General features: G+C 39.5%; 1 protein-coding gene and 1 long non-coding RNA gene across 3 annotated transcripts in view; one reads left to right on the plus strand and one right to left on the minus strand.

The window, feature by feature from the left end:
- Positions 1–26280, minus strand: part of LOC106728277 — a 37178-nt gene extending 10898 nt beyond the window's left edge. Inside the window, exons 1-3 of one of the 2 annotated variants that reach the window (XR_001364557.1) lie at positions 26147–26280; positions 4770–4837; positions 2414–2527 (exon numbers count right to left, since the gene is read on the minus strand). This is a non-coding gene — a long non-coding RNA (uncharacterized LOC106728277). Of the gene's footprint in view, positions 1–2413; positions 2528–4769; positions 4838–26146 lie in introns of those variants that run through there. The other variant, XR_001364558.1, reaches the window with a different exon arrangement.
- Positions 26281–26549: 269 nt separating this feature from the next.
- LOC102253636 (transcription elongation factor A protein-like 3) lies at positions 26550–27571 on the plus strand. The gene is made up of 2 exons (XM_005879016.2): positions 26550–26661; positions 26729–27571. Exon 2 carries the CDS (start codon positions 26751–26753, stop codon positions 27315–27317), a length of 567 nt encoding a protein of 188 aa, XP_005879078.1. The 5' UTR covers positions 26550–26661; positions 26729–26750; the 3' UTR covers positions 27318–27571.
- Positions 27572–27794: the final 223 nt, after the last annotated feature.

Genomic DNA, 27794 nt, shown 5'->3' on the forward strand with positions numbered 1-27794 from the left:
GGAGGAAGGAAGGAAGGAAGGAAGGAAGGAAGGAAGGAAGGAAGGAAGGAAGGAAGGAAGGAAGGATGGATCTTGGATGAAATATACAAAGACTGAAGCAGTAACTCAATGGAGAGGCATTCATTCATCCTACAAATACCGAGTAACCACTCTGTGCAAGGCATCTCAATAGCCACTGGGAAAAACAGCACACCAACATACCAAGCTATGCCTGTGGATCATGAGCAAAAACAACAAACTGGGAATAGAAACAAAACTTTCCTGATAAGACTGACACAAGCAGAGGCAGCTCTGTATTCCAAAGATGGCTTTAGCAAATCTCAGAGTTCAAAGTCACCTAATTACTGAAATGTGTCCTAATTCTACCAAATAACTACAAAGAAATGTTTTCTTCAAGTGTTTGATAGCTACATGGTCCTATAACAATGTTGTATCTCTCTGAGTTTTTACACAGATAAGTGCAAATTTGAAATGCAGAGATAAAATCTTGAAGAAATCCTAATCTATATAATACCAGTAAATCATCATAAACTCTGACATAAGCTCCAAAACTAATAATAAAGGTGAAAGGAGAATTACCTAGCTAGTGTACTGAGGCTGGACAGACTGCTTTAACTGGTCAACTGTACAAATTTAAATATGATTTTATAAATATTATCATTCTTTCAAGAAAAGGACTATAAAAAGTAGAGAAAAGGCATATTGAAAACACCTAGAACCTACCATTATATCCAAAGAGAACTATGAACAAGAAAAGGTATATTAACACACACAAGCTGTCACTAAAATCTTTTTACACCATCATTTTGTGCTACGGTAACTGACCTATTTCTAGTTCTAAGCCTGTATCTGATTGATTTGCAAACTGCGGGGCTTCACAGACACTGAACAACATCAGAAGTATCTTTTTGTCTGTTATATTTAGCCTCCATGCCCACCCCCTTCTTTTAAGGACTTGAGATGGGAAGGAATTATTAGACAGAAGTTAATAACAACGGATGTTCTTTTTTTAAAAAATATATTTTATTGATTTTTTTTTACAGAGAGGAGAGGGATAGAGAGTTAGAAACATCGATGAGATAGAAACATCGATCAGCTGCATCCTGCACACTCCCTACTGGGGATGTGTCCACAACCAAGGTACATGCCCTTGACCGGAATCGAAGCTGGGACCCTTCAGTCCGCAGGCCGATGCTCTATTCACTGAGCCAAACCGGTTATGGCACAACGGATGTTCTTAATATTACTGAAAACTTTGGGAGAGGGAGACTATTTCTGACTAATATGGAGTAACAGGGATCATATTTACCTTCCTGGAACAAATAACTAAAAACACACACACACAAAAAAAAAACCCCACAGAACTCTCAAAACTCAACAGTAAAGAAACAATCTAATTAGGAAATTAGCAAAAGACATGAATTGACATGTTCAAAATCATTAGCCATTAGTGAAATGCAATTAAAATCACAATAACTTCTCACTACATATCTATCATAATGGCTAAAATAAAACATACTGACAATACTAAATACTGGCAAGGATGCAGAAAAACTGGATCACTCATATATATGTGTATAGCTGGTGGGAATGTATAATGGTATAGCCACTCTAGAAGACAGTTTGGCGGTTTCTTACGAAATGAAACATGCAATTATCATAATACCCAGCAATTGGTCATTTATCCCAGACAAATAAAAATGTATGTTTACAAAAAACCTGAATAGGAATGTTCATAGTAGCTTTATTCATAATAGCCAAAGACTGGAATCAACATAGAAGTCCTTCAACAGGTGAATGCTTAATCAAACTTGGGGCAGCCATACCACGGAATATTACTCAGCAATAAAATGGTACAAACTACTAATACATGCAATAACTTGGATGAATCGCAAAGAAATTATGCTGAGTGAGAAAAAAATGTCAATTTCAAAGGGTTACATACTAGCCCTAGTCGATTTGGCTCAGTGGATAGAACATCAGCCTGCAGACTGAAGGGTGTTGGGTTCGATTCCAGTCAAGGGCAGGTACCTTGGTTGCAGGCTCCCAGCCCTGGTCTCTAAAAATCAATGGAAAAAATATCCTCAAGTGAGGATTAAAAAAAAAAAAAAGGTAGCATACTATATGATTCCATTTAAGTAATATTTTGAAATGACAATATTATAGAAATGAAGAACAAATTAATGGTTGCCAGGGTTACAGGTTTATAAAAGGGTGGAGGAAGGTGTGATTATTAAAGAGCAACCAGAACTGTACTATATCTTTTTTTTAAAATATATTTTATTGATTTTTTACAGAGAGGAAGGGAGAGGGATAGAGAGCCAGAAACATCGATCAGCTGCCTCCTGCACGCCCCCCATGGGGATGTGCTCGCAACCAAGGTACATGCCCTTGATCGGAATCGAACATGGGACCCTTGAGTCCGCTGGCCGACGCTCTATCCACTGAGCCAAACTGGTTCTGGCAGTACTATATCTTGATGATGGTTGTGGATACACAAATTCACACATGATGAAATTCCATAGAACTACAAACACATACAGAAGTACATGTAAAACTGGTCGAATCTTAAAAACTAGTAGATTGTACCAATAACAATTTCCTGGTTTTGATATGGTACTATAGTTGTACAGGCTGTTCTACTGGGAGAAGCTGGGTGGAGGCACATGGAACAATGCTGTACATTTTTCTTGCAACTTCCTGTAAATTAGACTTATTTCACAATGAAAGGTATATTTATTTCACAATGAAAATAAATGCTGAGCCCTATCTGGTTTGGCTCAGTGGATAGAGCGTTGGCCTGTGGACTGAAGGGTGTTGAGTTCAATTCCGGTCAAGGGCATATACCTAGCATCATTCATAGTGCCCAAAAAGTGGAAACAATCCTGATGTCCACCAACTGATGAATGGATAAATAAGATGTAACATACCACACAATGGACTATTATTCACCATAGAAAGGAGAAAAGTATTGATACACAATACAATTTGGATGAACCTCTAAAACATTATGCTAAATGAAAAAAGTCAGACACAAAAGGTCACATATTGTCTTATTTCTTTTATATTTTATATCCATACTAAGCAAATCCATAGAGACAGAAAGCATATTTGAGGTTACAAGGGGAGGCAGAAATAGGGAGTGGTTACTTAATGGATATGGAATAGTTTATGAAATAATCAAAGAGTTTTAAAACTAGAGAGATAGTGGTTGCACAGCATTGTAAATTTATTAAGTACCACTGAATTATAGACTTTGAAACTGTCAATTGTTATATGAATTTTACCTCAAAAAAATTAACTTGTAGGAAAAAATATATGTTCATACAAAAATTTGTACACAAATATTCATAGCATAGCTTTATTTGTAGTTGCTGAAAACAACCCAAATGTACATCAACAAGTGAATGGATAAACAAACTGTTACAGCTATACAACAGATTGCTACTCAGCAATAAAAATGAACTACTGACACATGCAATAGCATACATAAATCTCAAAATAATTATGCTTAGTGGAAAAAAAAGTCAAACCAGAAATAAATAAATGTGAGAGCATACACTTTACAATTCCATTTATATAAAATTCTAGACAATGGAAATTATTCTATAGTAACAGACAGTTGATCAGTAGTTGCCTAGAGACCACAGAGGTTGAGGGACCGACTACAAATGGGAATAAGGAAACCTGTGGGGCTGATGAATATGTTCATTATCTTGACTCTGGTTTTAGTTTCATGGGTGAACACTTATGTCAAAATTTTTAAATTGTACATTTTTAATATATACAGTTTACTATATGTCAATTATAGTTCAATCAAGCTTTTAAAAAAAAAGACGGAGAAGGAAAAATAGGGCAATGTACTCATGCTGGCCACTCAATAACTGATAAGGTAGTAATAAAAGCAATTTGCTCTATCTTGTTGTACAGATAACACTTGGCAAAATTAAACTTGGACCAAAGTAGCAGATAAATCTGAATTTTCTTAAACCTAAAAATACTTTCATTAATCTATATTATAATTTCAATCTTCTTTTTTGACTGATCTTCAGTCAGTAGTGCTAGAACCCTCCCAGTTCTGGCAAGTAATACAATTAATGTGATTTGTAAATAAGCATTTAGATACACCAAGAAAGCTCTTATAAGAAACTCTAATAAGGTTCTTCAAAGCTAAAAATATCTGTAAACAGTATCTCCAGCGTGACAAAATCAACAAAAGACTCCTACTATCTACATGAATCACCACTTAAGAATTCCCCAGTTATAGGTATTTTACTTTCTGTAGATATTTGTTCAAATAAATTTAAACTATTTCAAAACATTTTATCTACTTTCTAAAAAGTTAGAAAAGCCTTACGGTTAAAACCCTAAGCTGAATTTTGCTTTACCAAAAAGTACGTCCATTTTTTTAAAGACAATAAAAAAGTATGATGTATTTCACTAGTGGGAAAAATTATAGAAATAGAGGTAAAGTTCAATCAATCATAACTACTTTACATTCATAATATTTATGCCAGCCAGGTGAGGAATGACGTTATCTAACCCAAGCTACCATTGTCCTTCACTTCAACTACAGCAATAGCCTTTTTATGTTTTAATTCAGCTAAACTCAATCTTGATAGAGCCCCTAAGTCTTAATTTCTTCATCTATTAAATGGGTACAATAACACTTCCAATCTCATGAAGATGTGTGAGGATTAAATAAGAATACAGGTATAGCATTTAGTTTGTTGCCTGGTACATAAAAAGTAAATGCTACCTATTATTACCTGAATAAATGTTCAGCCTCCATGAGTCCAGCACTGGAATGGCATCTCATAGAAGAAACAAGTCTAACCTCAAAAAAAAAAAAAAAAAAAGTAAGTTAAAGGCAATTTAAATCTTAATATGTTGAGACTCTCAAAGAAAATAAAGAAGATCCATTTCAAAATCCACAGCAGCTTCTTAATATCTTCTTTCCCAGTTCCTTTTGTTCACAATGTTTCTCTTAACCCTTTGAGTGCCAACCAATATCCTAGGAACTATGCTAAAATTGCCAAGGCATTTTTGCTGATTTTAGCAGTTTAGGAAAAAAAATTATAAATCACAAGTAAATGAAGTTACATATTCAAAAACTTAAAGAAACCTTTACTACATTGACATATATAGCAATATCATCATCACTAATAAACGCAGGCTTAGAACTGGACGCCATTTCGAAGCTTTGATAGCACTCCCGGCACAATTGCGCTCCCCGGCACTCAAGGGGTTAATCCTAATGCCTGCCCTGAACCCTTTATATCCACCCCTCCGCTCAATTCACTGCTTATTTGGCTCTTTCCCCTCTCTTGATCCCCTTCTCATAAGCAATTCTCAACTTTCTAATATAAATCAATCATCCAGTCTTACTCCTTGAAATTCTTCATCTGTTTTTTTACCCATTATCTTTTTACAAGTTCAGAAACTGGGCTAGCAGACCTAGAATCTCTTTTAGTAGGTGAGAAGCAAAAGTAGAGAGGCCAGAGGCAGATTTTTCTTCTGTGAGTACAGTAAAACCTCGATATAATGAACTAATTTGGGGGAGGGGGTGTCCATTAAAGCTGAAAGTCCATTATGTAATACTAGTGTCCCGGTGCACATATTCATGCACACTGAAAGGAAATTAATTAGAAGAAATATTTTAATATTGTTATTCATCCTTTCTCTGTAATAAAAGTGTCAACCAAATTCATAATCAACAATGACAGATCAAACACATGCGTGCGACTGGCACCAGTGAGAGCTTTATATGTATCACGCATGCGCGAGTCAACTTAGCCTTTTATATATATAGAATAAACTTAATTAGACCTGATTTCTGATTTAGCTAAACTTTTTCCAGCTCAGTGAAGCACCCCAACTTCTCTTTCAGATAATTGTCAGCAACACAGCAGTAAACATCAACACGAAGCAGATTATTATTGTAGATCACATAGGGAAAACAAAGGGTAAAATATTTAACTGTAGCAGAGTTTGACTATATTCTGAGCAGTGAGAAAACCTGAAGTCATTTTCAAGCTCCACCATTTCTTACTTCTTTTCAGTAGGGTCAAGTTTCTAAACTTTCTAAATCTCCGTTTTCTAGCTAATGAAAAGAAAATAGGATTCTATCAAGTCTGCTATCTACCTCTTCCAGGACTTCTGTGAGGATCAAATGAGATGAGGCATGTGAAAACACTTCACATGCATTTGATTAAACTGTAAAATGTTTGCACCTGGCTATAAAGCACATCAGGTTCCTGGGCTGAAGAAATTCCAAGGAAGCTAGTCACTAGGGCAGTGATGGCCAACCTTTTGAGCTCGGCGTGTCAGCATTTTGAAAAACCCTAACTTAACTCTGGTGCCGTGTCACATATAGAAATTTTTTGATATTTGCAACCATAGTAAAACAAAGACATATTTTTGATATTTATTTTATATATTTAAATGCCATTTAACAAAGAAAAATCAACCAAAAAAATGAGTTTGCATGTCACCTCTGACACGCCGTCACTGCACTAGGGAGAGGAAGCCGGGCAATGCTATGTGACATCATTATCCAGTGCCCACAGAGACCGTTTCTGGGCTGGGCTGAGGGCCACATTTTGCACCATAGGATCTTGGCAGTGTTGGCTGCGATTTGGTGGGGTGTTGCTCCAGGGTGGTGGCGGGGTCTGTGTCCCACTTGGGTGAAGCAGAGTGTTGGTTTGTCAGTGCCAGGCCCATGGTGCCATTTATTTTTAAATGGCCAGTGCACGTCATGGCAGCTCCTGCGTTGAGCATCTGCCCCCTGGTGGTCAGTGCACAACATAGCTAACAGTCGGAAGGATGGACACTTACCCTTTTATAAATATATAGACGAGAGGGCCAGTGCACAGATTCATTCACCAGTGAGGTCCCTTGGCCTGGCCTGCAGGGATTGGGCCAAAAGTGTCCCGGATTGTGAGAGGGCGCAGGCCAGGCCGAAGGACCCCATGGTCCTCTAGTATGCATGTAAGATCTTTGGTTAATCTCTTCCCACCTTCCCCTCTTCCCCTTCCCTCTGAGATTCATCAGTCTGTTCCATGTTTCCATGCCTGTGGTTTGGTGGTCTGCCTCCTGGTGGTCAGTGCGCAACATAGCTAACGGTCAGCCAGTCACTTAGGCATATATATATATATATATATATAGACTAGAGGCCCGATGCACAAAATTCGTGCAAGAGTAGGCCTCGCAGCTGTGGTGGCTGCTGCCTCGGCCCTCGCAGCCGCGGCTTCATCCAGAAGGTCATCTGGAAGGTCGTCCAGACAGTCGTTCTGCTGTTCGGCCAATCAGTCGATTTGCATATTATGCTTTTTATTATAGATAACTAGTAGCCCGATGCACAAAATTCATGCACGGGAGAGGTGTCCCTCAGCCCGGCCTGCACCCTCTCCAATCTGGGACCCCTCGGGGGATGTCCAACTGCCGGTTTAGGCCTGATCCCATAGGCAGTTGGACATCCCTTTCGCAATCTGGGACCACTGGCTCCTAAGTGCTCACCTGCCTGCCTGCCTGATCACCCCTAACTGCCTCTACCTTGTCCCACACCCGGGACCCAGGATTCCCTCCTCCGGCCGGTTGCAGGCACCCAGGACCCGGGTTGGATTCGCCTGGGCCAGCCTTAGTAGCAGGGGACTGTGGACGGGCGGCTTCACCTGGGCCGCAGCCTCAGGCACGCCCCTAACCGCCTCTGCCTCGGCCCCGCCACCATGGCTTTGTTCGGAAGGATGTCTGGAAGGTCTCCCAGTCTAATTAGCATATTACCCTTTTATTAGTATAGATAGGTTTTCCTAATGTGTAGTTAAAAAAATTACAAATTAGTTTACCTGTTTTTACTTATGTAAATGTTTGTGTAATTAAAATTAAGTATTTATGAAAAGTTTAATATTACAGAAAAGTTTTCTACATATATTATAGTAATTTTAAATTTATACTGAATAGGTCTAGGAAATGCTTGCAGTCACCAGATGCACTGCTGGGGCATGGCTTAGTTCACATGGCCAGCATGTGTTAAAACTGCTGCAGAGCTGAAACTGGTTTGGCTCAGTGGATAGAGCGTCGGCCTGCGGACTGAAGGGTCCCGGGTTCGATTCCGGTCAAGGGCATGTACCTGGGTTGCGGGCACATCCCCAGTGGGAGATGTGCAGGAGGCAGCTGATCGATGTTTCTAACTCTCTATCTCTCTCCCTTCCTCTCTGTAAAAAATCAATAAAATATATTAAAAAAAAAAAAAAACTGCTGCAGAGCCTAGCTGATGTGACTCAGTGGTTGAGCGACGATCTATGAACCAGGAGGTCATGGTTCGATTCCTGGTCACGGCACATGTCAGGGTTGCAGGCTCGATCCTCAGTAGAGGGCATGCAGGAGACAGCCGATCAGTGATTATCTCATCATTGATGTTTCTATCTCTCTCTCCCTTCCTCTCTGAAATCAATAAAAATATATATTAAAAAAACAAAACTTCTGCAGAAAGTTATGGCAATGACAACAGAACCAATTACCTCATGCCATACAGTGTGATCACGCACTAATCATTTGCCAAACATTGTTTATGAGCGGTGACTCTTGTATTTAAATATGTAGACTATAGTTGTAGATATATAATATTTATTTATGTTGGCAATATTACTAGTGTTCCAACATATGGCCCATTCACTAAAATTTGTTAAAAATAACAGTGAATAACAAAAAAATAACCTCTTAATTTAATTATAAGCAAATCTTGGTTAAAAGTGCTTTAAAATTAATAGGGTATTAATTTTCACATATGACATGACTGGAAATTTGTTGTAAATCCCAAGTCTATTAAATTGAGGTCCAAAAAACTCAGGGGTTTACTGTATAAATAACTATTGTAAACACATAATTTAATATCTCCTCACCCCAACTGCAATATTTATTAGTATTATTGCTATTACAGGACTGAGGGTTAGCTGCTGCTTAATCCTCTTTTAAAACCCTGAGTGCTGGAACCACTACTAGAACCCTTAATATGCCCAAGACAGTCTGTGTTCTTGGAAGTCCACAAAATGCCTAAGCCCTACTGTGTCCTATGCTGAAGTGAGGAGTATTCTTAACTCACCATTTTGTTTCACAATACTATTCCATGATCACATCACCAACAGCTGTCTTCCCAATATCATACTAAGATTTATATGAAAAAGCTCTTCTAGTTTCTTTACAGCCCCTGAATCTCAGGGTTTGGGCATTACAAAAGTACAGTAGTTTGGTTAGGGTTGGGAGACATGGCCAAAGGCTACTGCCCTTCCCTTTTCACCAACCTTGTGTCTGAAATGCTGCCTTGTTTGGTGAATTTTTCCCCAGGACATGCCTTGTTTTCCCCAATGCAAAGAAATTACTAGTTGCCTTTCTCCATAGGCCTTCAAACCATGCCCAGACTGATTTTTAAGTGGGCATAGCAGGTATACACTTAGAGCCACACCAAGAGCTCACTCCCCAACTCTGAGTCAGAGAGTCCAGAGCAACATAATTCAAAGCACTCACTAGTAGGTACTGCTGTAATGGTTTTCTTGCCCTATTTGTAGTCTTACCAAAATTAAAAGTGGAATACTTTCTGATAAAAGTTCAATTCCTTTCTGCTGTCCATCCTCCATAATCCCCACATAGTTTGCAGGGTGTTTTGTTTTTTTTTAAATAAAATGTCCTCGGGTGAGGATTAACAAAAATAATAATAATTAAAAATAAATAAAACAGGTTTTAGATTTTTAAAGGTTTTTACAAACTTATTTGTACAGCCAATAACATGGCCAAGCTGTCAAAACTCTGTGTTCTCTTCTTCATTCTAACAATCTTCCTTGTATTCTCAGAAATTTCCCTTTTTTTCTCTGAAGATAAAATTTGCACTCTGAAAATAAGATGGCAATTGTACCTGGCAACACTGTTCTCTGGGTCTGTGGGGCCCAAATCCAATGTTCTCAGGCAGTAGCAATTCCCAAAGATCTGGCTACCAGCATTGATTGCATTGCATAGTGCCTCACAGCCCAGAATAATTAGGCTAAACTGACCCAAACTGCAAATGCCTGTGAAAAAATCAGGGATGATAAGAGTTCTATGAAGAACTCCAAATGCCTTAAAGATAATTTCACAGGAATACAAAGAATCAGTTCAGTTATCTAATGGTGCATTCTATAAAGCCTTAATAACGACCCTATAACCAGAAAAACATAAGTTGTCCTAGCCTCCTAATCAGCTGCATTTAGCAGCCAACATCCATCTTTTGCAATAAAATGCCACCTCTGAGTTCTTATTTCTATCAAATTATCACTGGTTTGGTTGAAGCATCATCCCATACACCAAAAGATTGCGGGTTTGATTTCTAGTCAGGGCACACATCTAGGTGGCAGGTTTGACCCCAGATTGGAGGCAACTGATCGATGTTTCTCTCTCACATAGATATTTCTCTCTCCTTCCCCTCTTCCTCTCTCTGAGCATATCCTCAGGTGACAGTTTTTTAAAAATTATCACTGGTTTGGGCAACAGATAAATCAGAAAGCACAGGTAACGAATTTACTTGTCTGAGACCCAAGACAATTAAACCTACTAAGAGAAACAGAATAGCTTCTAGTAAACTGGAGACAAATCTTGAAGATCCTGCCCAGCTGACATGGCTCAGTGGTTGAGCGTGGAACTATGAACTGGGAGGTCAGGGCACATGCCCCAGTTGCAGGCTTAATCCCCAGTAAAGCGTGTGCAGGAGGCAGCCAATCAATGATTTTCTCTCATCATTAATGTTTCTATCTCTACCTCCCTCTCCCATCCTCTCTGAAATCAATATAAATATATTTATTTTAAAAAGAAGAGAGATCCTAACAAATCTAACACTTGGGCACACCAAAATGGCTGTAATTGGAAAAAACAGCCACATGTCACTTCCAGTGGTGCTCCTAAATTGAAAGTGACCTTCCCTCTCCAAAATAAATAATGTTGAAAGGCAGCTGAATCTTAAACAATGACTCTGACTTTGCTCTAAAATAAGGGCTATGACAGCCACCTTAATGAGGACCAATAAACTCAGGGCAAGAGGCTCATTGTGCTGACATTGTCACCTTGTCTAGGACTTCAGCTGATTCATCCTGATGGGCTGACAGGTCAGTGACATCTGCACCCTGCCCAAGATTCTTGTTTATTTCACATATATAAAAAACGCTGTCAATTCAAGATAACTGCTATTGAGTCTTTTCCTTCCCTGACTTCATTGAGCACCTAGGGGGAAAACGTAGTCATTTCAGGTCCATATTAGTAACTCTGGGTGACTACCAAGGCATAGAGGGGCTAGGAATAAGATCCATAAAAGGACCACAATGTTTGCTCTTGGCAATTAGCATTTTTTTTTATTTTATTAAAAAGGAGTTAAACAAAAAGATCAAAATCACTTGAGGAAGAAAATCTCTTCAGCATTAACAGATGTTTGGTTTATTATAGTAATTTGGAAAATAGTTGCAAAGTCAGAACCTGAAAATATCTGGTCCTTTGCTACACCAAGTAATCATAGAAGACATCCTTTAACCAAGTAAGCTTTATTCTAACATGAACCTCCAAGAAGAAAGACAAGTCAAGACAAACAAAAAAAGGAAGGGAGGGAGGGAGGTTGGAAAGGAAGGGAGCGGAACAAAGAAAAGGGGAAGAGGACAAGGAAGAACAATGCCCACTGTTATAAACATGGCGACAAATTATTTGCAGTAATTCCAATCAAGAAGTGGAGTTCATTTCCCCACCTCTTAAATCTGAGCTAAAAAAAAAAAAAAAATCTTAGCTGCCCTTGTGATGTGCTTTGTTCAACAGGATGCAGCATGAATGGCACTGTGCAATTTCTGAACCTAGGCCTTCAGAGAACTTCCACTCTCACACTCTTGAAACCTAGCTACCATGCAAGGATGCCAAGAGTCTGCAGGAGAGGCCATAGCACCCTGGATAACAGCTCTAGCCCAATGCTAGATGATGCTAGAGTGAGGCTATCCCACTACAAACCAGCTCCTAGCCAACCTGCCAACTAACCATAGAATGAGTGAGCCCAGCAGATACCATATGGAAGAGAGGCAAGCTGTGCCAGATGAGCCCTGCCCAAATTGCCAGCCCAGGTAATCATAAGCAAATATAGCAGACCCCTGCCCCTCCCCGCATACGCAGTTTCACTTTCCACAGTTTCAGTCACCCACGGTCAACCATGGTCCCAAAATATTAAATGGAGGATTCCAGAAATAAACAATTTATAAGTTTTAAATTGTGCACCATTCTGAGTAGTGTAGTGAAATCTTGCACTGTCTAGCTCCATGCCCCCCAAAAACATAAATCATCCCTTTGTCCAGTATATCCATGCTGTATGTACTACCCATCCTGACTTAGTAGCCATTAATTATCAAATTAATGGTTGAGGCATCCACGTGCTTGTGTTCAAGTAACACTTATTTTACTTAATAATGGCCCCAAAGTGCAAGAGTAGTGATGCTGGCAATTAGGATATGCCAAAGAGAAGTTGTAAAGTGCTTCCTTTAGGTAAAATGGTGAGTAAAATAAAATATTTTGAGACACAGAGACTATAGTCACATAATTTTTATTACAGTATATTGTTCCATTTTATTTTTAGTTATTGTGTTAATCTCTTAATTTGCCTAATTTACATATTATACTTTATCCTAGATATGTACAGAATGGGTAAAAGTATATTTACAGTTGTGAGTGTGCAAAACACAGAGTTTATTATTGTACTAGAGTCCCGGTGCAAAAAATTAGTGAACTCGGGGGCAGGGGTCCCTCAGCCCAGCCTGCACCCTCTTGCAGTCCAGGAGCTCTCGGGGGATATCCGACTGATGACTTAGACCTGCTCCCCACTGGGAGCGGGCCTAAGCGGGCAGGCAAACATCCTTAGCACTGCTGTGGAGGTGAGAGAGGCTCCCGCCACCGCTGCTGCGCTTGCCAGCCATGAGCTTGGCTTCTGGCTGAGAGGTGCTCCCCCTGTGGGAGCATACTGACCACCAGGGGACAGCTCCTGTGTTGAGCATCTGCCCCCTGGAGGTCAGTGTGCATCACAGCGACCGGTCATTCCACAGTTTGGCTGATTTGGATATTAGCCTTTTATTATATAGGGTTATTATTTATTATTTTCCACATGAACTATAAATGTACTTTTGCCCCACCCTGTATAGGAAAAAATAGTATATACAAAGGTCCATATGGTCCGAGGTTTCAGGCTTTCATTGGGGATCCTGGAACATATCTTCTCCCCCCTAACTTCCCCCACCCCTGTGGATATAGCACCCCATGGATAAGGGTGGACTACTGTAAATAGGTGTTTTAAATCACTAAGATTTAGGGTGGTTTGATCCATAGAAATAGATAACAGAAACACCCACAATCAGCTGAGACTAATTCAAAATATTAATGGGTCACTCAAAAATCAGCATGTGCGCCCTAACCGGTTTGGCTCAGTAGATAGAGCGTCAGCCTGCGGACTCAAGGGTCCCAGGTTCGATTCCAGTCAAGGGCATGTACCTTGGTTGCGGGCACATCCCCAGTGGGGAGTGTGCAGGAGGCAGCTGATTGATGTTTCTCTCTCATCGATGTTTCTAACTCTCTATCCCTCTCCCTTCCTCTCTGTAAAAAAATCAATAAAATATATATTTAATAAAAAAAAAAATCAGCATGTGCATTCCCATCATGTAAGCAAACTGGAATCCAAAGAACACAATACAGAACCACCCTCCACTGATAAGACATACCATTGGATCCCAGTTGAATGCTCAGATTCATCAATTTGTCCCTGCATCTATCCCACATGTAAATACCTGGAGAAGACATGTACAAATATATGTATCCCACAAAGGACTCATATGTAAAATATACAAGGAATTTCTATAAATCAATAAGGGAAAGACAAACAACCCAAAAGTTTAACAGACACTTCACAGAAGAGGATACTTAAAGGCCAATATGCATATGAAAAGATATTCCACATCAATGGTCTTCAGAGAAATACAACTTAAAGCCATAGGAAGACATCACTACACTCCTAACAGACTAGCTAAAATTAAAAGGACTGACAGTACTAAATGTAGTCAAAGATATAGCACAACCAGAACTCTCATACACTGTAGGCAAGAGAATAAATTCATACAACTGCTTTGAAAAACTAGTAAAATATACATTTATCCCATGAACTATCCCACTCCTGGGTATATAACCAATAGTAGTTAGTGCTTATGTCTATGAAGACATGTACAAAAATGTTCACAGCAGTATTATTCATAACAGTCCAAAACTGACAAACAACTCAACAGAACATTTATGGTACAGTCACATAATGGAATATAGTCATGATAAAGAACAAACCTCTGCAATATGCAACTACATTCATGTATCTCAAAGACAATGTTGAGGGAAAAAGACATAAAAAGTCTATATTATACTAGAGGCCTGATGCACGAAATTCATGCAAGGGGCTCGGCCCTCGCATCCCCGGCTTCAGACGACGGTCGTTTGGTCTTCCGGGCTAATTAGCATATTATGCTTTTATTACTATAGATGATTCCATTAATCTGAAATTCAAAAACAGATAAAACTAATCTATGGTAATAGAAGTCAGGATTCTTAATACCTTTGGAAGCCCTTTTTGCAAAAGAGATTCTAGAGTATTTTTGGTTTTAGGTTTACATCCAGAGAAAACTGCCTAGACAAGAGTATATCTGGTGACAGCTTGGAACTGACATGATGGATGCAGCTGGTTGTGCTTCTGCCCATTCAGCCAACCAATAGATCATGCCCAGCTTAGTTCTACTTTAGGGAAGACGTGCTCTAACCCTTGTTAGAGCTGGCCCTCTGTAGCTCCATCACCAAGTCAGAGCCTTAGTTTAGGACCTCATTATTTTCTACTGGCCTCCTTACCACAAAATACACTGTGATAAGGGTGATCTTTGAAAAATACAAATATGATGGCATCACCCACCCATATCCATACCATACATGTATGTGTGTGTGTGTACATTCCCCCTTAAAATCCTTCAAGAACTCCCCACTGCCCTAGGATAAATTCTGCACTTCTTAGCAGGGCACTTAAGTTCCTTTATGATCTGGACCCTGACCTTTTTTCTTTCCATATATCCTGAGTTCCATAACAAATTGTTTGTAGTTGACCTAGAAAGCTAGGCTTTTTCTCAACTCAGTATCTCTGGATATATAACACATCCTCTACTTAGGACAGCAGTTCTAGTATGGTCTTAGGAGGCCTAAAAGGTCAAACTATTTTCATAATAAACTAAGATGTTATCTGTCCTTTTCATCATGATGACAAAAGCAATGTCCGTCTGACTTCTAGTGCCTTAGCATAAATCAAAGCAGGAGCATCAACACCCCACACCTGCAGTATAAAAAGAAAAGATAAATTTTACTTATAAGTGCTCTTGATAAAGCAGTAAAAATTAATAATTTTACTATATTTCCAACCCTGAGTCTTTTTTAATATTCTAGGTGACAAAATGAAAAGTATAGAGAATTCTGCACCATATCGAAATATAATTGTCTTGAGAAAAAGCAACTGAACTGCAAGCTGAACTATCTGCTTTTTTCATGAAATACTATTATTTTTTCAGTGAACAACTGACAGGCAAACTATGGTATATGGCAATATTTTTCACAAAAATAAATAAATTGAACCTATTACTTCGAAAAAAACATGATACTATTTGTTGCCAGAGATAAAATTAAGCTTTTAAGCTAAAATCAGAATTTTGAAGATGTGTATCTGCTGTGAGCTTGGCAACTTCTCAATACTCTAAGACTTTCCTGATGAAACAGTGGTGATAATGAATGCAATTTTTAAAAAACTATATAATCAACTATGTAAAACATTTGCGAATTCTGCATAACTCAGTGAACCAAAATTTTCCAACTGACCAATTCATGATGTTTCAAAATCATATATTGGTTAAAGATTTATTTAATGTATAAGCTAGACATAAATTATAATGTCACCAAACACAAAATTTTATTCACATGGTTTCAGATTCTACATTGTAACTAACCTTTTAGAAACTACTACTTGTTGAGTTTGGGTATCGTATCAAAGAATACCCATAATTACCCAAAGAAATATTAAAATACTATTTTCCAAACTACGTATCTCTGAGGCTGGATTTTCTTCATCTACTTTAACCAAAATGGCATATTGAAACAGACTGAATGAAAATGCAGATGTGAGCCCGGCTAATGTGGCTCAGTGGTTAAGCATCGACCCATAAACCAGGAGGTCACCAGTGTGATTACCAGGCAGTGCACATGCCCAGATTGCAGGCTGGGATCCCCAGTAGGGGGTGTGCAGGAAGAGGTCGATCAATGTTTCTATCTCTCATCCCTCTTCCCTTCCCCCTCTCTAAAAATCAATAAAAACATATTTTTTTAAAAAATTCAAATTGATCGTTTTGTATATATCCACCATTACTAAATCTTCCCTCTCAAATCTTGAATCAATTGCTGGTAGAAATGTAAACTGTATATATTTTTGGAATGCATTTTACAGCAACTAAAAAACTTATAAAAATATACACCTTTAGAAATTTATCTTAATAATTCTTATTCCAAATATGCAAAATGATATATGTACAAAGTTATTCATCCAGCACTGTTTATAACTGCAAAAAGACTGGGAGAAAAATCAAAATGCTCTTTAATTACAGTGATAAAATAAACAATACATATATATTCTATAATACTTTGTAGGCATAAACAAGAATAAGGAAATAACTGTACTTTTAAGTTATATTGCTAAGGGTAGAACAAAACAGAACCATTTTTGTAAAAAGGGAGAAAAAGAACATTTACATGTATATGTATATTTTATGCTTATAGTACATAGGATGCACAAAAACTGATAATATTAGTTGCCTTAGGAAAGAGGAACTGACTGGTTGGGTTATAGGAGCAAGAAGAAAACTTCGCCCTGTCTTTTTCTATCCTTAGCATTCTGAACCATGTAAATGTAATACCAACTCAAAAAGTAAATCTAAAAAATATATAATAATCTCTATTTCACATAACTTCTCATCTTATTTTCTCTAACCTCAAAAAAGATGCCAAATTTTTAAGTGCCTGATTTAAGATAAATCAGGTATCTATAATTGATATAAGAATAAAAGATACCCACTATGAAATCTTTGAATTAATTATATTAAGTGGTTAACTAGTGATTCTGGGGTAGGATCAGGATCTTCACATTTTACCTTATATTCTTTTGAATTACTTGTAATCCTATTTTTAAAATATATTTTTACTTATTTCAGAGAGGAAGGGAGAGGGGGAGAGAGAGAAACATCAATGATGAGAGAGAATCACTGATTGGCTGCCTCCTGCACACCGTACTCTGGGGATTGAGCCTGCAACCTGGGCATGTGCCCTGACCGGGAATCAAACCGTGACTTTCTGGTTCATGTGTCGACCCTCAACTATTGAGCAATGCCAACTGGGCATGAATTATTTATATTTCTTATAATAAACACAGATTACTTTTATAATTTAAAAAATGCAAACCTTTATAAGGTTGAAAATTTTTAATTAAAAAATCCATTGTCCTGACTTTTATTTGGAAATATTGATATGAATTTGTGATATACTTTTTTTTAAAAAGCCACCTTATTTCCTAGCCTGGTTCACTGAAAATGGCAAAAAACAATGACCAACCCACTAAGTGAATGAGTACTCTTGCACCCAAACTGTGGTCTCTAAACATCATTTCCCCAAAAAGGAACTAGGATTTGGGGGGCAATGGCTGATACAAATGCTCAGGAATGGAAATGTAACCCGTGATCTCAGAACATCATGTTAGCTAGAAAACAAAGAAGCTATCAAAGAGTAACAGAATCACAGCAAAAGGACATTGGAGGTTCCCATTTGCCAAGATGAGACAGTGAGACATCAACAAGGATAAAATTAAAATTGGTTGAAACACATAAATATGCTTAAATTGGAGTCCATAATGACAGTTAAAATGAAAATTATCAATCACCTTTGCAAGATGTTAGTTAACAAACTCATTATTTTGAAAATGGCATTTGTCTTGCCTTTTCTACACAAGTTGTATCTCAGAGTAAGCAAATAGATGATGAGGGGAAGTATCTATATATATAAAAAGCCAGGGTCATAACGACTGAAGGCTCGACCGAACGCCAGGCTGCGTGCGCAGCAGGCAAGCAGGCTGAATTGCTGACCTCTGGGAGAGAGAGAGAGGCGGGGCTGATCAGCAGCAGCTGCGGCTGCTGGCAAGGCCCGGAGAGAGACGCTTCTCTCTCCTCGCCAGCAGCCAAGCCTCTCTCTCTCTCCCAGAGGTCAGCAGTTCAGCCCACTCGCCAGCAGCCTGGGGCGGCTGCTGATCAGCCCCGCCTCTGTGATCAGACCAGGAGATAGGCCTGGAGATGCTGACTGGCACAGAAACTGACCAATGAGAACCAAATCTGGGTAAACTGCAAGAAGCCAATGGCTGACTAGGAGGCGGAGCTTTTGATGCATAGAAACCGACCAATCAGAACCAAATCTGGGTGAACTGCGAGGAGCCAATGGCTGCCTAGAAGGCAGAGCTTCTGATGCTGACTGGCACAGAAACCAACCAATCAGAACCTACTTTGGGTGAATTGTGAAGGCAGAACCTAAGTTGGGGGCTGAGGAGGGGTTTTAAGGGCAACAGCTGTTTGGTGTAAAGTGTAGAAAGCAATTCAATTTTTTAAAGACCAGTTTGGCAGTATAGTGCATATGGCTATCAGTCCAGATATATAGGGATTATGTGTTTTTGTCTGCCAAGAGCATCTCCTCCTGCTGAAAAAGGCTTTTCGCCCCCATGTAAGCAATCCTATCCTATATAATCTATACTAATAAAAGGGTAATATGCTAATTACACAGGGTCGACCAGCCATCTTCCAGATGTCCGACTTCCTTCCAGACAAAGCCATGGTGGTGGGGGCCGAGGCAGTGGCAGTTAGGGGCGATCAGGCCGGCAGGGGAGGGCAGTTGGGGGCGATATCCGGCCGGCAGGGGGTTAGGGGTAATCAGGCCGGCAGGGGAGGGCAATTAGGGGCAAGATCAGGCCGGCAGGGGAGGGCAGTTGGGGGTGACCCCAGGCTAGCGGGAGGGCAGTTGGGGGTGAGATCAGGCAGGCAGGGGAGGACAGTTAGGGGCAATCAGGCAGGCAGAGAGGTTAGGGGCAATCAGGCAGCCAAGAGGGCAATGTAGGGGCGATCAGGCCAACAGGCAGAGAGGTTAGGGGCAATCAGGCAGGCAGGCAGGCGAGTGGTTAGGAGCCAGTCATCCCGGATTGCGAGAGGGATGTCTGACCAGCAGTCGACGAGGGGTCCCAGATTGGAGAGGGTGCAGGTCGGGCTGAGGAACCCTCCCACCCCAGCCACCGTGCACAAATTTCGTTCACTAGGCCTCTAGTATCTTTATAAAAGTATTTTAGCTAACATAAATTAAGAAATGATAGAATTTGAATATCACCATTTTTTAACCCTTAATGAAGTTCAATGAATGGGTGTAGACAATGATCATCAATGGCTTCTGACATCATAAAAAAGAGACTAATAAATGTCATACATTTCCCTCCTAATAGAAATACACTATAAAGTATTCTAGCCAAAATACTGAATCTGAATCTGATCAAGTCTCTAGATGTAACTGCCAATTTGAAGGAAACACAAAGAACAGAGAAACATGTTAAATGACATTACTATGATGTTGATCTCACCCCCAACTGCCCTCCCCTGCCAGCATGATCGCCCCTAACTGCCACTGCCTCAGCCCCCACCAAATCCATCTGTGGTAAACTCTACAGAACAGATGACCTAGCTTCTTCAACAAATAAACTGCAAAGAAAAAAAAAAGAGGAAAAATCTTCTAGATTAAGAGATTTTAGGCCTGGCTAGTGTCATTCAGTGATTGAGCATCAACCTATGAAACAAGAGGTCACAGTTTGATTCCTGGTCGGGGCACATGCCCGAGTTGTGGGCTCAATCCCCCGTGGGGGGGTGTGCAGAAGGCAGCCAATCAATGATTCTCTCTCATCATTGATGTTTCTATCTCTCCCTCTCCGTTTCTCTCTGAAATCAATAAGAAAAATATATGTTTTTTAAAAAGAGAGATTTTAAAGGTGTACTGACCAACTATAAGCTGTAAACTATTTGGATCCTATTATAAATATATAGGCTGTTTAAAAAATGATAATACAGTCAAGGAAATATGAATACCGGAAGTGTAATACTAATTACTGTTAAGTATTTTAGATGTGCAAATGGTGTTGGTATTTTTTTTAATATATTTTTATTTATTTCAGAGAGGAAGGGAGAGGGAGAGAGAGATAGAAACATCAATGATAGCAGAAAATCATTGACTGGCTACCTCCTGCATGACCCCTACTGGGGATCAAGCCTGCAACATGGCATGTGCCCTTGACTGGAATCAAATCTGGGACCCTTCAGTCCATAGACCAACGCTCTATCCACTGAACCAAATCAGCTAGCACTAGTATTGTTTTTTTAAAGTCCTTACTTTTATAGACATATACTGAAATATTTATGGATTAAATAATACATCCCAGATTGGCTCCAAAATAATCAGGAAGGGGGTGGGTGATAGGAGCATAAATGAAACAAGATTAGTCATAAGCTAATAACTATACATGGAAGCTCACTTTACTATTCTCAATGCTTTAGAATGTTTAAATTTTCCACAATAAAAACCCAGTTCAATTCCTACCTCTTCCTTACCTTTCTGTATTAATTTCTCTCTTTTCTTTTCCTCATTTGTTTGTACTACACAATTAGACTCAACTCAATCCTATTGCATCCTGTTTATATTACAGAATCTAATCCGTTATTATCTACTGTTGTTTTGATCATTACATGTTCATGATTTATCTCCACAGCTAGCCTGTATGGTCCTTTAATACACAAAAATATTTTGATCCCACAGCCCTAGCATGATACTAAGCCTTCTAATGGTCCCAAGAACCTTATCTGACAATGAAGTTGTCTCTGAAAATCCCTGAGACCTATGTGGAAAATACAATATTCTTCCGTTACCCCAAGTGCTACTTTATGCTAAAATTAAGTTTTTATTCTAGTAAAAGCATGCAATATTGTCTTCTTCAAATTTTGCAGGGGTACCTTTTGTGACATCAAAAAGCTAAGTCTCCAGCAAGTTATGGCAAGCTAATAATAAGCACAAGTCTTCTCAGAGTTCAAATGGGCATATTTATACTCTTTCACAGAAAAAGAATTCTATATTACTAGGTTTAAATAGAAATTTTGTTAGCTAAATGATTGATTAAATACACTGAAGTTACTTAATAAAAACTTCAGCTATAACATAAAAAGAGATTACCCAAAGAAACAGTCATAAAGCCTAGGAAAAAAAGAACTCTCCACCTAACTAGAAACCAATCAAGAGTGCTGGAGAGAGCCCTGGCCCATGTTGTTCAATGGTTAGAATATCAGTCTGTGCACCCAAGGATTGCGGGTTTGATTCCCTGTCAAGGGCAAATACCTGGGTTGCAGGTTCAATCCCCAGCCCTGGTTGGAGCTCATTTGGGAGGCAACCAATCGATGTGAGAACTCTCTCTTTCTCTCTCCCCATCACACCTCCCTCCCTTCCACTCTCTAAAAAATTTTTTTATAAATCAATGGGAAAAAATATTATCCCTCAGTGAGGATTAACAAAAAGTGCTGGAAAGGCCTTGACCAGATAGCTCAGTTAGTTAGAGCATCATCCTAATTTGTCCAAGGTTGCAGGTTCTATCCTCAGTCAGGGCATATACAAGAAGCAACCAATAATGCATAAATAAATGGAACAAATCTCTCTCTCTTCCTCTCCCCACCCCCCTTTCCCTCCTTCCTTCCCTCCCTAAAATCTACAAATATTTTTTTAAAAAAAATAAAAGAGTGCTGTCCCTGCCCAGGTGGCAGTTGTCTGGAGCAGCGGTCACTAACCTTTCAGACCTCACAGACCACCGGTTAGCAACCGCTGGTTCGGAGTATCATCCCATACACCAAAAGGTTGCAGGTTCAATTCCTGGTTGGGGCTTATACTGGAGGCAACCAATCAGTGTTTCTCTCTCACATCTATGTTTCTTTCTTTCTTTCTCTCTCTCTCTCTCCCCTCCTTCCTCTCTCTCTAAAATCAATAAACATATTTTCAGATGAGGATAAAAATAAAATAAAAGAGTGCTGGAGTACAAGTCTATAAAATACTTACAAATATTGAGTTGATGTTTTTTAAGTAACTGATTTTTCCTCTAATTATAAAAGAAATCCATGTTCTTTGTAGATAAAATAACCAAAAAGAAAATAAAAACTATCCTGCTACCTTTTGCATAACATTTTGCCTCACTAAACAGTAAGTCCTTTGAAGGCAGCTCATCTCTCCAAGAAACACAGACTCCTCTCTTCTAGAACTCATCTATGGAAGCCTAGTAGCACAGCAGGGGGGTGGAGCACATAGGATTAATTCAATAAGAGTAATATGGCCCAGCCAGCATGGCTCAGGGTTCAATTCCCAATCAGGGAACATGCCCAGGTTACGGGCTTGATCCCCAAAAGTGGGGCATGCAGGAGGTAGCCGATCAATAATTCTCTCCCATCACTGATGTTTCTATCTTTCTCTCCCTCTCCCTTTCTTTCAAAATCAATAAAAATATATTTTTTAATGAAATCAATATTTTTAAAAGAGTAGTATGTAGATTTGTTTTCCAATTTTCAACATTTCACCACTTGTATAAATCCAGAATCAGAAAAAACATACATTCCATTTTTATGGGTTTTTCTTGGTTTACAATAATTTTTTGGTATTTTTTCAAGTGTCCTTAAAACTTCTTACTATAGTAGCAACAAAATCCTACATTTCCAATTGCCAAATCAGGTAGTAAACACATCATATTTACTTTTTAAATTATATTTAAATTAGCCAAAATAACTATTCGCTTTGCTATTTTTTAAATATATTTTTTATTGATTTCAGAGAGGAAGGGAGGAGAGAGAGAGAAAATCAATGATCAGAATCATTGATCGGCTGCCTCCTGCACGCCCCCTACTGGGGATCGAGCCTGCAACCCAGGTATGTGCCCTTGACTGGAATCAAAACCAGGACCCTTCAGTTCGCAGGCCAACGCGCTATCCACTGAGCAAAACTGTCTAGGGCTTTATTTGCTATTTCTTTCTTTCTTTCTTTCTTTCTTTCTTTCTTTCTTTCTTTCTTTTTTTTTTTGGCTTATAAGCAACAACAATTTATTTCTTGCCAATCTGGATGCTAGGAGATCCAAGATCAAGGCCCCAGGATAGTCACATTCATCACATTCTCGTCAAGGCCCTCTTCCTGATTCATAGCCAGTGCCTTCTCACTGTGCCCTCACATGGTGGAAGGTCTTTATTTGCTATTTCTTATGTAAAGATCCTACCCAACTCCATCAACAGATTTTCACATTTAATGTACAGCTAAATGTATAACTAAGTTTCTCCTCAGAATATCCTACACTAGCTCTTTCCAGCTGGCAGCGAGTCATGGGCATCTCTCGGGACAACTGGCACAAGCACAGCAAGACCAGGCACAAAAAAGCGAAAATATGAGCAGCGATGCCCTGCTGCCAACCCTAAGACTGGCCCCCACCATACACACACAGTCTGCATGAGACTAGACGTGGGTTCTCCTGGGGCTCCAAGTGTTTTATGTGCAAAACAAGGATTTTTAATGTTGTCTACAAAGCATCCAACAACGAACTGGTCTGCACCAAGACCCTAGTAGAGAACTACATCGTGCTCAGTGACAGCACTCAGTACCACTGGGCTGAAAGTACAGGGTCTAGCTGACTTCTGATGAAGAACAAAGAGACTTTAAACAAAAAATGATCAAAGAAAATTCAGAAGAAATATGATGAAAAGAAAAAGAATGCCAAAATCAGCCATCTCCTAGAGGCACAGTTCCAGCAGGGCAAGCTTCTTATATGCATATCTTCAAGACCAGACCCCAGGCCAATGTGGCACAGCAAATGGCTATGTGCTAGAAGGCAAGGAACTGGAGTTCTAGCTGAGGAAAACCAAGGCCAGGAAAGGCAAATAAATCCCCTTCCCTCCTATCTTAGCTCATGCAATAAAGGTGTTTATTGTTTACACACACACACACACACACACATATATACATATATATACACACATATATATATATTCTACACTAGTCTGAATTTATACACTTGCAAAACAATTCGTGTCATAAAATTCACCCACAAGTACACAAGTGTAATGCTCACCGATATCTAGCTCAGATGCATTACCTCATCCATCCAAGTGAAGTATAAGAACTATACTTATCAAGCAAAATTTGAGGAGACAGTGAGGAAAATAGTAGACAGCCTCCAGCAATACACATAGGGAGGAAAAACTTATCCCTTTCACACCCAAAGCCTAGGCTTTAACAAGTTTTCAACAACAACAGTGAAGTAAAAATCTCACAATAGTTTTGACTTTTCACTGGACTCTATATCTTAAGTAGTCTGGGTGACAGTGCAAAAATTAATTTGAAGCTACATTTCTTCTTCCTTAATATGAAAAGCTGAATATTGTCTGTCTTGACTAAAAAGCCCCAGAGATTTCAATTCTGCAGGAGCTCTGCATGGTTCTAAATTTAGTCAAGTAATAGAAATAGTTGGAAAGCATGTAATTCATTTTAATATCTGTACTTTTATGTTGCCAGGCAGCTAATTTCTTAAATAATCTTAAAGCAGTAATCCACATAAAATAAATATATAAGCTAGACAATCAACAGATAGGTTAGCACTTGGGTTAAATAAAATATTATCTATAACTTCTATCTATAACAATTTCCCTCTTCAAAAATACATTCTATAGCCTGGACAGTGTGGCTCAGTGGCTGAGCATTGACCCATGAACCAAGAGGTTGCTGGTTTGATTCTCAGTCAGGACACGTGCCCAGGGTTTCGGGCTAGATGCCCAGAGGGGGCGTGTAGGAGGCAGCCAATCGGTGCTTCTCTCTATCCTTTTCCCTTTTCTCTCTAAAATCAATAAAAATCTATAATAATAAAAGCATAATATGCTAATTAGACCGGACAGCCGAACAACCTTCCGGACGAAGCCGGGGCTGCGAGGGCCAAGGCAGGCCGCACGGCTGCAAGGGCTGAGCCACTTGCATGAATTTCATGCATTGAGCCTCTAGTATATTTTTAAAAATATATAGTCTATTTCCATGGGGATAATAGGCAGGATTTTAAATTTTCAACAGAACATGCTAATAGCACACTATTCCTTTCTTTATAGCTTACTTATCTGTTTCCACATCAAAAGAACATATAGATAGGTTTAATGGGTTTCACCTTCAGTGCACAATGTTTTTGTAGAGGAGACTGACATATCTGGTTTCATATAGTATCCTAGAGCAGGACATTCTCAATCTGTTGGACCGTAAGTAGTTGGGGGTATATCAGATACCAATTCTAAGGCTAATCCTATTTTAGGTTTTTTACATCTAAAGCCACACTCCAACAGAAATGTTCAATACAAACACCCTAACTTCATGTCAGTTTCCTAGACTATATTCACAGACCAATATTCAATATATGTATGATGTGTGTGTGTGTACACGCGCAAGTTTAGATTCAAAGCACAAAGTATGAAAGCTCTGGTTTAGAAGCTTCCCTTTCTAAGGAGATTTTAATTCAGACAGGAGAAGATACAAAGAGGTAAACAACCCAAGGGATTACACCACAGTAAGAAAAAGCCTGGATTGCATGAGAGTAAGAGATGAAAACTTATTTTCACCTTCACATGTCATCACCAAGTTGGGGGGCGGGGGGGACGGGACAATACAGATGATCCCCAACTTACGCTGCTTTGACTTATGATTTTCGACTTTATGGTATGAAAGTGATACTAGAAACGATAATTTGAATTTTGATCTTTCCCCGGGCTAGCGATGTGTATGTAGCATGATACTCTCTCATGATGGTGAGTAGTGGCAGCGAGATGATTTTGCCCGACTGTAGGATAATGTCTAAATATTCTGAGCACATTTAAGGTAGGAGAGGTTAAGCTATGATGTTCAATAGGTTAGGTATATTAAATGCATTTTGACTTACGATATTTTCAACTTTCGATCAGTTTCTTGGGCAGTAACTCCATTGTAAGGTGAGGAGCATTGAAACAATACCAATTTTCTGCTCAATATCCATCTCCCATAGCAAGTCATTATCACTGCCTGTAAATCACTTCATTCTGAGAAATAATTCAATTTAGACATTTTGTTATTAAGTACATCTGGATCTTAGGTCTAGAGTTCATTCCTTTTTTTTTTTTACTGGAAATAACTGATCCCATGAAGATAGCTAAGGATAGATAATTAAGAATGAGAAGCAGTTCCCCACTAAAGGAATCAAGGTTCCTTGCAGAAATTATTGATTCCAGGTCTGGGGCAAGTAAAGTACAATGTGAACTTCAAACATCCTGTTGTGCCCGAGTGTAAGAAAGTGCTCAAGAGTGCCATTCGCTCCCCTTGCCTGTGGGGTGCCACCTCCCTGAGATGCCCTGGCAGCAGGCGAGGGGAGAGTGGGCTTCCATGAGCCTGAGGAGGCGCAGGCCTGGCCCGGGCCCGCAGGTCTGTGTGTATGACCCCAGCACTCTGCTAGACACAGAAAGGAAAAACCTGTCCAGAATCCCTGCAGGAAAGGGAGGGAACATCTCAATATGGAAAAACTCTATAATGAAAATGAAGAAAAGCTGGAAATCGAGGGAAAGCCAGAAGATGAAGTAGATACAGAAGATGAAGGAAAGTCAGACGGGAAAGAAAACCCAGAAGTGGAGGGGAAGCCAGAGCAAGAGGAAAAGCTCCAAGACCAAGGACAGCTAGATGACGCGGGGAAACAAGAAAAGCAGAGCAAGTCCCAAGGTGAGGGGAAAGCATGCAGTGAGGGCAAGCCAGAACCCCAGGCCAAGCCAGAGAGCCAGCTGCGAGCTGCCGAAAAACGCCCAGCTGAAGAGTATGTGCCCCGGAAAGCTAAGCAAAAAACGGACAGGTGGACGGATGATTCCCTCAAGGACTATCAGGAGGACTTACAGAAAAGGCATTTGGGCATTGAGGAGAGGATGAGAGAATGTGCAGATGTATCAAGGGCTCAGGAAGAGCTAAGGAAAAGACAGAAAACGGGTGGTTTTCATTGGCTGCAAAGATGTACAGGGGGCCAATGGGGTATCAGGGGAACGAGGGGTGGAGGTAGGAGCCAAAGGGGTGTACATAATATCCCATATCTTTAAAGCCCTTGGACTTCAATTCTGATTTCTCTGATAAGAATATTCCAACCCTGCTTTCCCTTGGGCAGGGAGCGGGGAGGGTATTTTCCAGGCAATGTGCTTTAACCTTAAGCTGATACTTTGCTGTAGGTGTCTGCCATTCTTGTTACCAGCCACCTTTTGGTCCAATATACAGTGCTCTCTGTTTCAGTACTGGATTTTCATTCATGTGCATGGAAGAGAAGGTCATGGTACTTTGTAAAACAATAAAACTGTTTTTAGAACAAAAAAAAAAAGAAAGTGCTCAAAACTTGACCTGTTCATGTCAAAAGGGTATGAGTCAGTTTGAAGAGGCTCCCACTGACCAAACTATGACAATTACTATATTTAATACTGAACATAGTCAGTGTTTTTAATCTGTACAGCAATGGATTGGAACAGATTGAGATGTTTTGTTTTGTTTTTATTGATTTTAGAGAGAGCGGAAGGGAGAGGGATAGA

This window comes from Myotis brandtii, unplaced genomic scaffold (assembly GCF_000412655.1).
Source record: "Myotis brandtii unplaced genomic scaffold, ASM41265v1 scaffold581, whole genome shotgun sequence".
In the NCBI taxonomy this organism is placed as follows: domain Eukaryota; kingdom Metazoa; phylum Chordata; class Mammalia; order Chiroptera; family Vespertilionidae; genus Myotis; species Myotis brandtii.